The sequence below is a fragment of the Anomalospiza imberbis genome, chromosome 12 (assembly GCF_031753505.1).
Source record: "Anomalospiza imberbis isolate Cuckoo-Finch-1a 21T00152 chromosome 12, ASM3175350v1, whole genome shotgun sequence".
In the NCBI taxonomy this organism is placed as follows: Eukaryota; Metazoa; Chordata; class Aves; order Passeriformes; family Viduidae; genus Anomalospiza; species Anomalospiza imberbis.
Window position 1 is genome coordinate 1,356,656 of NC_089692.1, and position 14,190 is coordinate 1,370,845.

Sequence of the window (14,190 nt, forward strand, 5' to 3'; positions counted from 1 at the left end):
AACTTACCATCTCCCTCAAAGGTCTGCAAGCAGGTGAATAAATAAATCTGGTCACAGAGCCCAAGAGCACTTTTCTTCCAGAGAATAAGAGAGTTGGCAAGTTAAAAATCAGAAAAACAGCCTCAGAGAATTTGGGCATGACATAAAATTCCTACAGAATCCTTTCCTGCCATGGCAGTTATAGAAAGAGAGCCTCTTCATTCCAGGTCTCATTCCTTTACGTGGCAGGTAAAAGAACAGGACTTCTGCCTTTGGGTCTTCAGGCTGCTGTGAAATATTTGTTACTGATATGTTTCATCTGTATGAATAATTTAAAGTTATTTTTCCTCTTGACAGATTTTATGCCTAAAGAACAAAAACACTTGATTTAAAAGTCTAGAAAATATTATTTTGAATAAATTTACCTGTCCTATAAATGCCAGCTGAAAAATGTCCTACAGTAAATGTATATCTTTAAAATTCCACTCTTTTCATTAAAAAAAGCTTTCAGAATGGAGGAAATTCCTTGGTTAGTAATTCTACAATAAGTCCAAACTCAGAAAATATTTAAAACCTGGCAAACAACTGTTTAAGTTTTTTCCGAAATTTTGAAAACTTTTCCTTCAGAGGACTCTTTTTATTACATTTCAGAACCCAGGGAGCTCTGAAAGCACGAGATGCTTCCCACCAAACTCCAGAGCCTCTTCCCCGACCTCTTTTGCTCTCAGCAGCAGGCACAGTTTTACTCAGCCAGCTCCACCACACCATGGAGACTCTAGCAAGGAATTCCCTGAGGCAGAGTGCCAGAGCACTGGGAATGCCCAGCCTGGTGTAATCAGCTTTTCCAGCAGTGCCAGAGCACTGGGAATGCCCAGCAAGGGGCAGGATGAGCCGGCCCAAGGGGACGCAAGGGCAGAAAGCTCTGCAGGCTACAGCAGTGATGAAATTTCACTGCTCCCAGATTTTCCATGCAGAAAAGACTTTCCTGTTCCCATAATCAATTTTGCTCATTTCTGAAGCATTTTATCTGTGACTTGTTGTATAATCAACCTGGCATTTACTTCATTACCACCTTATCCATGAAGCAAAAAAAAAGACATGGTGAACGGTATCCCCCAAAAGTCTTGCTATGAATACATAAAAATTCTCAGTCAAAAGTGATCTCATTATAGCAAGAAAATTTATTTTGCCTTACAAGAATTGGCTACCAGACTGCAGCTTCCACTCAGCCCCAAAGATCCCAAAGCAAACCCCAGGAGATGGGAAGATGAGCCGAGGTCTGTCACTGCGCTGACAGCAGCTTTATAATGAAGTCCCTCGACTGGAGAAAATGTAAAATCTCTAAGAATAGAATTATCTATCTGTGGTTATTTTCCTTATCAGTAAATTGGGCAACAGCCACTATGGACAGCAACTCTGTGCAGCTCCATCCATAAAGAATACCATTCCAGACTTTAACCTAAATGTGCTTGGGCTCCCAGTCAGTCACACTCCCCATTTCTGTAGACTGGGGAAGAGAGGCATGAGAACGCCATGAGAAGATGGCAGAATTCAGACTGGAACCACTCAGCTTCACACAGACCCTGCCTTGGTCTCTCCTGCTCTGTGATGTCCCAAGAAGGACAAACTAACCCTAAGTCAACAGATTGGAGCAGCAGGAATACTGAATCGTTTTTATTTTTGTTCCAGCTCTCCCAAATACTATCCATAAGCAAACTCCTATGTGTTAAATAATTTGTGGCGAGTTTTCTTTAATACCAATGTGTTTTACCAAAACAGAAAAGCAGATGCTACCAGAATAAGCAACTAATGATGTAAGCTACTCACAGTATTCCTGTGACACAACACAGCACTGCTGCACTGGCTGTGCAAATACGAGTTTGGCCCGAGCCCCACTCCACAGCCAGGCTCCACTCAGCTGCACAGCAGAAGGGGTGAAACCAGAAAGTCTAAAAGCTGAAAAACACAAAGGAAGAAGGGTAAAAATCTACCCCATTTCCACATGCATGTGACGCAGATTTGGAAATCAGTGGGGTGATTAAAGGCCACACCATTCCAGTCCATTGCAGCTGGGCACAGCGAGTACTGCTGGTTCCAGAGGTTCCTGGTAACTGTGGGGATGCTCCTGCAGGCTCTGATGGATCCTGCTGGGCACTGTGTTGTCTGACCCAGAAGCAAATGCTCTCTGTCTCAGAAGCAGTTGCAACTCCTACTGCAGCAAAAGGACAAGACTCTCACAGAAAGGACTCTAAATCCAAGCTGAGAGCTTTCTTCAGAACTGCAAACACTGAGCAATTCCCCAGCATCCAAAGTCAGTTACTAAGGCACTTTCCACAATTTATGAGCTTATTTAATTGTCTGAGCATGGATATCTCAGTCAAACTTAAGACCCTAATTCTGTCAGGACTAAATACTGATCCTTTGAGTAAATGTGAGGTGCCATTGAACAAAGATGTCATCATCAAAATTTGCAGAATTACTAAACATTAGGAATTCCTGAACTTTAAAGTGGAGAAAATATTTTGAAATCCTTAAGTGCAGTGTTGTACACATACATGATTCTTGGCAGGCAGAACGAGGCCAAGGGGCACATAACCAAAACCCAACACACAGAAAATCAGATTTTCTAATGCGTGTAAAGATTCACCCCTTCATGCCATAACCAAACAACAAAGACCCATAAAAGGAAGACATGCAGTTTCCATTTATTGAAATTATAAACAAGGAGTCTTTCAAGGAGTCAGACTTTCTGAGGGGTTGAAGAAATATATGACGAGGTAACTTCTGCAGCAGCATTCTAAGGGATGTTAGGGTAGCAAGGTACTGTAGTTTTGGCAACAGGTACAGGTTTCTGTGATCCCTAAGGAAACACACCTGTAAATTCCCATAAACCCTCATTTCAATTGCCTTAGATTCCCTTAATGCTCACCTGGATTTAAGAAGAAAAGCAAATGAAAAAAGGCAATCAGTGGCAGCAGGAAACTTTTTACCAGGGAGTCCACATGTTTTACATCTACCCCCAACTTCATTACAGCCCTGCATTCTTCACGGCTAAACCATGGAGAAGCTGAACAGCCACAATACTGACTGCAAAGATGTTCTGATTGTGAGAACTTGCTCTCCAGGCTACAAAACCACCCAGGGATAGGGAAGTAAAGAAGGCTGCCCGCACACCCGTGGAGCTCCAGCTCCATGCCCTACAAACAGGCTCAGTGGGACCACTCTGCAATGAACTGCAGAGCTAATGTGTGTGGGTGACAGAAACTGCCAATGGAACTTGCATCATAAAAAACCCCAAACTGCTGGCAGGACATTCAGAAAAGGGGCCTCACTTCACACATTCTTTACCTAAAGAGCTAACGATCATTTTCCTAGAGGTAAACAACCACTTATGAAAGCTCATACTCTTCAGTACCTGCTGTTCCCTCTGTATCCAGCACTAGGGCACAGTGAAGCACAGTGAGAAACGTGCCCAAGACCCCTGGTAACAAGTAGATGTTACTACTATAAACTGGCTTTAGCCCTCACTTGGACTACACGCCTACATCCTCCTCCTAGCCCCCATCCAGCCCCACGGAATTATATCCTCCGCACCGTCGCATAATCCCGTCCGTCCCCGTGGGTTTACTCCAGGCAGTCCCTCCCTTCCAGCCCAAGTGCTGGGCTGGACTCGGCTTTCCGGAGCCGCTGTCCGCCTACAGCTCCGCATGCAGGCAGCGAATCCCCGCAGCAGCCCCGGTACCGCCGCTCGCCGCTGCCGGGCGCTGCCGCAGGGGGGATGAGCGGCGGGGTCAGCCCCGGCATGTGCGGCCCTGGGCCCCCCCGCGCTGCCCCCGGCATGTGCGGCCCTGCCCGCGGGGCGGGGGTCACCCGCCCCCCGGCCCCCAGCCCGGGGCCGCCGGCTCCGGCCCGGCCCCGCTCCGGCCTCGCGCACGGCAGGAGGCGGCGGGGCCCCGTCGGCCCCCGGGGAGCCGCGGCGGGGGCGGATGGAGACAGCGGGCACGGCGGCGGGCTGGGGTAAGGCAGGGCAGGGCGGCATGGGGGAAGGTACGGGCTGCGCCGGGATGGGGCCAGGCAGCAGCCGGGGGAAGGCAGGGGCTGAGCCAGGATGGGGGAACGCAGGGGCTGGAGCCGAACCGGGCTGAGGGGAGGCAGGGGCTGAAGCGGGCTGGAGACAGGCAGGGGCTGAGATGGGGAAAGGCAGAGCCTGAACCGAGCGGGGAAAGGCAAGAGCCGAGCCGAGCCGGGGTAAGGACGGAACCGAGCTGGGAAAGGCGTGAGCCGTGCCGGGGTAAAGCAGGAGCCCAGCGGGCTGGGGCAGGCTCTGAGGGGCCGATCCCTCCGGCTGGGGCAGGCTCTGAGGGGCCCCAGCCCGTGGGCTGCCGCCCAGCCGCGGGTGCGGGGTGCGGGGATCCCACTGCCCAAAGGACCCTGCCCGAAACTTTGTGTGGGCCGGGCCCCCTCCCGGGAAGGGAGCAGCCCCTTCCCGGCCGTGCCAGCGGTGGGAGCGCCGCGGGCTGGGCAGGGCAGGGCAGCGCCGAGACCCCGAGCCGAAGTCTGTGAGACAGCGAGCGACTCTCGGGAGCCAGGCTTTAAATCCGTCCGTATCAGCAAACAGGCTCATCTTTTAAGAAATCTAAAGATTTGGTTATTTAGGACACGTTTTACTTGTGTACATTTTGTTGCCTGTAAATATAAATCTTTGAAGAGCAAGTTATAAATATTAAAGCCTAAGTGCATAGGGGGAGTATGTGTATCAGATTTTAGACTAAATTTATCCCAGTTTGGCACACACATGCCCGATGCATTCAAGCTGCGCTCGCACAAATCAGGGAAGTTACTTGGTTTTACAGTGGTAGGTGCCTGTTTCAAAGACTGGTGATGACTTAACAATAATTAGCATATTTATATAACACATTGCTGTTTATACGTGGGGTTTGGAATCTGAGAGGCATTCATATCATTTCCTGAACAGGAGGAATTCCTGGAAGTATGAAGCAATGGCTTGTTCGGTGTTTTCCCCCCATTTGAGCTGCATCTGTGTGTGCACTCTGGGTCTGAGATGTGCAATCCTGCCCAGAAAGAGCGGGTGAACCTTAACATGCCTTCGACTCATATCTGGTACCAAACAAAATCAAACTGCTATTAAGGACCTTTCTCTTCATTTTTCCCTTTTTAGTTATTTTCTTCCATATTCCTCTCATCTCTGGAAGCTCCATCACTATTGGGATAGGCAGCAATTATTCCAATCTCCGTAAGTAATCTCTCTTTTTTTTTTTAAACTGCTTTATTGGCATGCTTTGCAGTTGTGTACAGCTGCAGGAATATTATATTTAAAGTTCTCTAGCAGCTAAACATCAATCCAGTAAAAAGCAAATAGCTTCCTGACTGAGAAAAAACTGAGTTAACAGAAATGTCCTTAACCTTGTCATCTTTAGGCAGACCAAACTCACAGAAATTACAGAATTGTCTGAAATAAACAGTGTCAGGTACAAGTACTTCAATATTTTATTTAAAAAAATCTTCCTTCCAGCATTTTCTCCTACAACAGCAAACTAGCAAATTGACAAATGGAGCACACTGACATCAGTCAAAATTTATATCATTTTGGCACTCACTAGTGAAACAAATGTGGCTAAAAATTACTTCCAGTCATTGAAATAAAACAATTCCTGACGTTTGACTTCCTTCTACTCTCCTTTTTATGACTGCCTTTTGTAGTCATTACATGAAGGTTTCTTGAAAAGGAAATACAGCATTATAGGAGCCAATTATCCTCATGTCACTGGTCCTATTTTGGCAGAAAACCACGTGCACACAGGGAAGCAGGGCAGCATGTCCAGTGTCTTGAATGGAAGAATGCATCATGAGAAAAATACACAACAATTAAACCCACCAAGAGCCCTCTTAGAGCAAGGGCAGCAGGTCAAGAACAGCTGTGCTGGAATTTTATAATTAAACTGTGATTTTGTAACACTGTTCATGCCCATCATGGCTGAGAAATTATACAACTAAAGGTGCAGTTTAAAGGAAGAACAGACAAGAAGTTCCCTTAATTTACTTTAGAACATACATGGAGGAACACAAAGTCTGACAGCTACAGTCATTCACAGACCAGAAATCATACCCATTTTAATGTTTGCTGTCACAACCTATCATGACAGCAAACTTGGAGAAATTGTTCATAGAGTCAGAACCAGCTTCTGGCCACAGCAGGGATTTTTAGGATCTATCCCTAAGATAACTTTGGTAATTGAAAGCAACTTTGGTAAAGGTGAAGACAGCACAACACCAAGTAAATGCTAAGTGTTGTCTTTCACATTGTCTGGTAATCCCTTAAACTCCTCCAAAAAGCACATTAAAGCTAGATGGAAAAGCAACTGCAAAATAAGTAGCTGCTGCCTAATAGATGGCCAACTGGCATCACCCAAGTCACAGAAAATAAATAATAGCAGTACAAAAATGTGGACATTGGTATAGCTGCATTGGCAGTCTCCTCATTTGTTAGTGAGTTGCCTGTGGATTTGGCAAGAAAATCCCTGTGCTGTGCTGGTGTTGTTACAGGTCAGAATTGCAAAAAGAATGCTGAGATTATTTTCCCCAGAAATGTTTGGTTTACATAATGCACAAAGTGATGTTTCCCAGCACTTCATTGCAGGACAGCTTTGAATTGCATTGGGTTTAGATCAGCAGAGTTCTGTACTAGAACAATTGTAGCAACCAGTTCAGAGGGGTGTGAAGATTGCTCTCATTTCCATGCAGGTGCCTACAAAATTAAGTGGTTTAGACCATGGTTTTCCTTCAGCCTTAACTGAGTCCAGCTCAGCTAGGCCTGACACTCTGGCCCTCTCCAAAAGGGCTCTCGCCTTTAATTCCTGTAATGCATAGGCTCTGAAATGTTCCACTGACAGGAACAGATAATATTAACACAGCACCAGGTGGATATTAGCTGGAAATGAAACCGTGGCTCATGGGATGCTTTTACAGCAAATTTGGAGAGACCAGAGTTATCCCAGGCTGTTTGGAGGTACCACAGGAAGGGGACTCCACAGTGGCCTCTACAGAACTCCTGTAGGCCAGGTAACAAATCTGTTTGCTGCCCAAACACTGAATTTCCTAAGCAAGGGCAAAGGCCCAGGAGCAGGACTGCAGCTCTGCCCATACAGAGACAGCTGTGCCTTGAGAATCCTGCTCTAGTCCAGGACAAAGGGGAAAAGTGACCCGAGCAAAGTCCAGGCAAGAGAATACTCAGGGATGGAGCCCAGCGGCTTCAATGACACAGGGCCAAGGTGGGCTGGCAGGGTCAGCGTTTAACAGAACTTCCTAGTCAGAAATAGAATTTGTTTTGACTTTCTTGCTTTAGATGTTTCTTTCTGAGAGAACCATTGGATTTTCTTTGCAAAGTGTTTCTAGGTTTTGGTCAGCTCTGTTTGGATGGTTGGTTGGTTTTCAGAATAAAAAGTCAGATTTATCTCTAGAAAATAATGATGATGAATATAAATTATTAATTGGCAGTCATGAACTTCAGTCAGCGTTTCAAATGCTTAAATGAAGGGGTCCAAAAGCTGTCAGAGAAATAAAAAGGCAGAAAAATGTTTTTTTTTGCAAACTGCCTTCCCTTTCTGTATGTGCCTGCCTCCTCCACCTCCTTCCCAGCACTTCTGAGATTTATCTCTGAGGAAATTGGTTGTAGACACAAGTAAAAGCAATCAAACCCACTGATTATTCAATCAATTATGCAGATTGCCAATACATATGTGGTATTATAAAAAGATAGTTATTTCCAGCTTTTGTAGATGTCAATGTGCTTGCCACATCCAGCTATTTAGTGACTATGTATTCAAATATGAAGTACTTATGGTAGTCAAATTCAACTACATCTCTGCTTTTATATCTAAGAGCATAAGGAATGTCCAGAGATATGTAAAACATTCATTTAAGGCATGAATGACAAAAACCAAAGCTTTAAAATATACAAACAGCATTTTCAAATCCAGCACTAAGATTCCTGCCTTAGAATCTTTAGAGAGTCTACAAACTTGTCCTAAATAAACAGAATTCTCTCACCAAATCAAGAAGGAACAGAAGCTTTCCTACTGTGGCTGTCTGTGCACAAAAACCCACCTAAATCAGGCCCAGGGGACACTTCCCAGAAGGGAAAAGCACAGAAAATCCTCATCCTGGAATCAGTAGAGCCACTTAGGAGGCTGTCCCTCAGCATCTGGCTCAGGGACAGCAGAAGAGCACAGCTGGCTGCCAGCTGTGCTGCCACTGACTCCAGCACAGAGAGCTGCACCCTTGAGACCCCAGTGAAAGGATGAATAAACTTCTACTCATAAGCAAGGAAATCTTTATGCACACAGCAAGAATAAAATGCCCTCTCCACTGCTGAAGACTTGGGACCCTGCAGCTCTTGATGGCAAATCCTGTTTTTTTCCCACTCCAAACTCAGCCAGTTTAGTGCAGTTGTCTGAGGCGTGAACACAATCCCAATGACAGGAAGCACCCCATCAGCAGGAATGTAACTGCACATCCCCAAGCATGGAGCCCAGTGCCTCAGTCCAAACCAGGGAAGAGACTGGGTGATTTGGGGTCTCTGCAAGCACCTCCAGGAGTTCTCCTGTCTGTCCCAGATTTGAGACATGCAGAAAGACCGGAGATTGTTTCCAGCTTTGGTGGGAGCTGCTGGCCTGGGGAGGTACAAGATGCCAGGAGTTTAAGAGAGCCTGACAGATGTGCAGCCAGACTTGTGCACAGCACAGCAGGACATCCCCTTGCACTTGTGGGATGCCTTATGATGTGTCAGTGATCAAAGCACCAACATGCACCACTCATTATCAAAAATGCCAGATACCACATAGGTCTGTGGTGCCAGACAGTGAGGGACATGCACTGCAGTAGTCTCCTCTTCTCTTAAGTGCACAGCAAAATTTAATCCCCAGAATAATCTGCTCTTTTCTTCCTTCATTCTATTTCTTCTCCAAGTGTGGATGTTTTTCTGAAGCTGCTGAAGAGGTTCCCATCTCCTTTTCCTTAAGGGCATACCCCATACCCCATATCTCCCTACAGTTTTCCACATTGCACTTCATGATTTAATGACTCCAGCTGGGCAGGAGGGAAGGATGCTCAAATACCTCCAGAACCACACCTTGGAATCCTTTGTTCTTCTCCTCTACTAAGTAATAGCCAGCATCTTTCTGCCATCAATTTACTTTATGATGGCTTGGAATCACCTGTTACATGAAGAATAATTTCTTCACCTTTTTAGTGGAATCTGCACTGGGAAGGGATCCATATCTCTCCAAGCCTGACAGTTTCTCATCCTCCTGTATGAGGATGTAGGCTGGCAACTCCAATTCAATCATTTCCATTGTGCCTACTGACTTAATGCTTTCATTTCAAGCAGTTTCTCCCAACTCACACTTCTCCACTTGAAATAATAGAATAGGAAATAATAGATGCATAGTTCCCATGCACCTGCATTACAAACATGCAGAGTCTAGTCCAAACTTGCTCTCTAGCAAATAAATAAAATGATGCTTCAGTTTTTGGAGGGGATCTCATCAAGGTGCTGCAAGCAGCCTTATCAAGAGGGCTCCTCTCAGAGGGGAGGTTTGGTTTAGATCCTGTTTGAGCTGTGTGTTCAGGCACATGCCAAGATACCTTTATGCAGAGCATCTCTCCAGGAGAGATGGATTCCTCTGTAAAGCTTCCTTACAGTCTCTGTCCTCAGATGTCTGGCCTTCAGCTCAGAGCTGGCAGAAGCAATTCAGCTTTGACAGCATTTATGCAAACAGGGATTTTAGCTCCAACACTTAATACATTTCTTGCTGGAACTTCCTGAAATACCCCTGGCTTTTTTTTTTTTTTTAATTACACTATATGACATACGGAAGCCTGCAGTCCTCAAGAACCTGTGTGAAGATAATTCATTAAAGGACATGGCCGCTAAAGCTCCATGACCTCTGTCTACTCCTAATGCAAAGAGTTCTTCTATGACACTTCATTTCTGTGGGCTCTTTAATTCAAAGTTTCTTATCTTTTAATTGTGCTTTTTTAGTTGCAAGCATGTTAATCACTCTGTTTCCATCTTTAAAATGAGAATTTGTCTTTCAGCAGTTGTTTTTTCCTTCATTGACAAGTAATCTTTATTAGTTTTATGGTTTAAGAAAAGCAGCTCTGTAAGCATCTGATCCTTACAGGTTTTCAGCATCCTAGCTTTATTTTGATTAAGCTGCAAAATTGCTACAAGATTACTTCTACTTAAAAGCCCCAACTAAAACTGAAGCAAAATGGCCTTGTCCTTTCAGATGACAGATACCTAGAAAACACAAAAGGTGGGCAGAGGAAGAAAATGCTGCCAGAAAAGTCAATTGCTTTAAATTGCACAGGAGCTTAAGGAGAAAGCCTGGCTCTCCTGGCTACTGGGTTGGTGTCTATCCATTCCCTGGCACTGACTCTTGCTAACAAGAGAGGAATTCTCTGAATTCGGTTTCCACTTACTGAGGACCTGTAATGATTTTTGTGGTTAGATGACAAATGCAGGGGAGTCTCCATTCCACTGGGGAAGGGATTTCTATAGCAAGGCCTCAGGATTTAAAGAGATGGAACTTTACAAAAGAGGTCCGAGATCCTCTCGGGGAGAGAGTAATTGTGAGCTCTTTAGTCCCAGCTGGAAGACCAGTTCTTACTAGGACCCCCTCATACTGAATTTTGCTTCTAATCCACACTTTAACGTCTCTTCTTATTAGCAGAAATCAGTATTTTGGTTATTTCCAAGCTAAACTACCGAGGTACAGACTGGCTGTTTTCACTCTCCAAACATACCCAGCACATAATGCCCAAACATTTGGCAAAAAGTACCAGCTTTGTTAAAGAAGTTGGTCACAGAAAGCGCAACACAGAAGACCAGAGTTTCTAGAAATTTGCAAACCAGGTTTTCTTGTTGTAACCTCAATGTACTGCCCTGAAACTTGCTCCAAGGGCAGTGGTTATACAGGGAACCACAGAACCCTCACTCCCCGGGCAGCAGAGAAAGGGTAAAGCCTGCTGCCTTGACCAGACAATAAAAGCTTTGAGAGGTAAATTGACTGGGGGTTATTTTATTTTATTGTATTTTATTGTATTTTACTGTATTTTATTTTTTATTGAAAGACGAATTGCTGCTTTATTGCAGCAGCCATGTTGACAAGTAGCCCAACAATATCCAGTCACTGGATATTTTAATTCCAGCTCTGCCTCAGAGACACATCCAGAAAAGAATGTGAATCCAGAGTGGTTTCTGTTTGGCCTGGAACTTGGTATTAAGGGAGGAACACACAATCTGCAAAGAGGAGCAAAAAGGAGAAGCTATTTGGGATGATTTTTGTGCATCATTTGAAGAGTACATCAAACTTCACTAATGATCACTCTCCTCACAGTAAACACATTTGTGGAATCAGATGTTCCTTTAGAAAGAATGTGGGACATTCAATAGTAGACTGCATACAGTTCCAATGCATCCTGCTGGGTGCTCTGGCTGAACAGCACATCTCTGAGCAGCAATCCCAACCAAAAATGCCCAGGTGTTTAGGGAGAGCACAAAAGCAGAATATCACCAATACTTTTTAACTACACAGACAATTTTATAAAATACTTTCCTTTTAGAACAGCACAATCCTAAAAGGAAACATGAGTGGAAACTGCACTTTTGGCACTTGATCCTATTAATCAGTCTGAAAGAGATCTGAAAACCTGATAGCTAAAAATAGGAAAAAACTCACTCAATTTAGAGGTTTATTTATGTGCTTCTGATTTTAAAAAACAAACAAACAAACAAACACATTTCTACTGATTTAAGCAAGTTGCAAATTGTAAATTTTCCTACAGTTGGGGACATAAGATCTGCAACTCTTCAGGAGAGCTGTAGCATCTGTAGAGGTAAAAAGAACTTTTCCCCAGATTTTCAAATTATGACTCCCAAATACAGCCAAGGACAACGTGGTAAAATGCAGGGATAAAGGTGGCATCAAGGTACTGTAGTAGTAGAGAAATTACATCCTGTGTCGGTGCTCTGGTTTAAGGTCATTGTACTTTTCTTTAGTTGCCATCAATGCAAAAATACCGAGGAACTGGTGGGCACAAGAAGTCACCAGAGATGAGAATTGTCTTCCTTATATTGTGTTTGGCACAGTTTTCTATGTCATGCTCCTCTAGATCATAGATACAGAGCATTAAATGGCAACCCAACCTGGGCCATGAGTGGTTCATTCATTATCACTCACTGGCTGTGGTGACAACTGGGTACCCACTTCAGCAGAGACACAGTTCAGGGGACAAGTGGCTAAAAAAATTACCGACATAGGAAAATTAGCTGCAAACTATCAACTTTTTTTACTGTATTTTAATATTGATGCAGATTAGTTTTCAACTTGGGGGTCAATTTTTTGCATCACATCTATGTAATACTGCCCCTTAGCCTAAATTTGACATGGCCATTTTGATGTTACTAAGTTCCCACTTGCTAAATCCATCAGACGTAGGCTGATTTGGAATCCACACCCTGCACCCCATTGCATGGCCCTCTCTGATGGGAACAGGTGAAGAACCAGAAAGGGCTCCCCTGAGAGAGACTTCTTAGCTCCCTGTCATCTGTAGGAAAAACAGGTTTCAAAACAATTTTAGTTTTAAAACATGCTTTGAAGACAAAATATCTTTTGGCAGCATGTACTGGGACAGAAGGATCACCTTGGGAAATAAAGCATTTTTCCACCAGTGAAACAATCAGTCTCAAAAGAATTTTCATTGCAAAGAACTGAAAGCTCATTATTTGCTCAGTCAGTTTGTGATGCCTCTGTTCCTGCCTGCTGGCTGTGCCTCACTCTCTTCCTCAACAGAACACTGACATATTTTTCGTCTTCATAATTTTGGGGATTATTTTACAGCTCCCTTTGAGAACAGATGGGACATTTGTATCATCTGGATTCACAGAACACATCATTTGCACTTGCTACAGCTGGGATAGGTTTGCACACCCATTTTTTAACCATCATTGTACCCCACTGCTTCTCAGTCCAAAGGAAATTGGATCTGCCCATGTAATGTTTTACAGTTTACGATCTGAATGGTTCTCCCTGAGGCTAACAAAACATCACTTTGGGTTTCTGGTGTTCTCATAAAGGCCAGATCCCTAAGTGACTTGCCCAGTTCCACAACAGCTGGCAGCAAACAGCATTACCTCATGGGACATGAGGTGTTTGGATTAGAGTGGCCTTCAAAGTAGAGCCAGTGAAGCGCTGAAAGGTAAAACAGGAATTTTATGTTGCAGGAACTGTAGAGAACTTTCATATGTCCAAAAAGTGGAGACATCACAGCCAGTGGTAGAGGAGAATTGTTCTGAGCTGGTAAAAACAGGCACAGTGAAGATACAAAAGGGTGTAAACTGAAGCAACTTCATAAAGGTTTAAAATCATTAGGGCAGCTTGGAACTAGATTAGGAATTAAAAAGATTTATGGAAGATATCACCAATTACTTACATATGAAAATTAATATGACAATTATTACCAGGACCAATTACTCCAATAAATTTCCTAACAAATTCTTTTTCCCTTTGCATCATTTTTCTGTTTGACATTTGCAATGACTGTGCAACCAGTCCAACACCAATAAAAGTTGTTCTCATTTACACAAGGACTACCCTTGGCACCACAAAATATTATTGCTTAGCTGCTGCTTCTCTCATTTTATTAACTCTAAAAAAAAAAAAAACCCAAAAAAAACCCAAAAAAACAACAAAGCAACAAACAAAAAACACCCTTAAAAACCCACAAACAAACAAGCAAAAAACCCACACCCAGACCGGAACTCCCACAACGTTAATTGCTGGGAATTCCATGTGATTTTACCTGGAATTGTCTGAGATGCCTGCCAGAAATGTAGAGGCTGTTTGGGAGATGCAGCACGATGTTCTGAAGGTACACAGTGGTCCTGGGAGGTGGCAGAGCTGCCAGGTGCAAGGGCCCAGGCTGAGATGTGCTGTGGCAGTGTGGCAGTCCTGGTGATGTTTATGAACTGGGGAACTGCCATCTTCCCCTGGAGCAGCTGTGCAGGAGGGGAAACCAGGAGCAATTACCCAAACTGCAGGATTTTGCAGCTGCAAAGGGTGACAAAAGGTTCCAAATAAAAAATATTGGAGAGGTAACAAAGCTCATGTAGCAGCCAGGCCTGTGCTC

At 44.2% G+C, this 14,190-nt stretch overlaps 1 protein-coding gene across 1 annotated transcript in view; it reads left to right on the top strand.

Moving 5' to 3' along the window:
* Positions 1 to 3,545: 3,545 nt before the first annotated feature.
* BEAN1 (brain expressed associated with NEDD4 1) overlaps positions 3,546 to 14,190 on the top strand; it is a 51,797-nt gene continuing 41,152 nt past the window's right edge. Inside the window, exons 1-2 of the mRNA XM_068202600.1 lie at positions 3,546 to 3,996; positions 5,159 to 5,233. Coding sequence (XP_068058701.1) covers positions 3,966 to 3,996; positions 5,159 to 5,233 — 106 coding nt within the window. The 5' untranslated portion in view covers positions 3,546 to 3,965. The remainder of the gene's footprint in view (positions 3,997 to 5,158; positions 5,234 to 14,190) is intronic.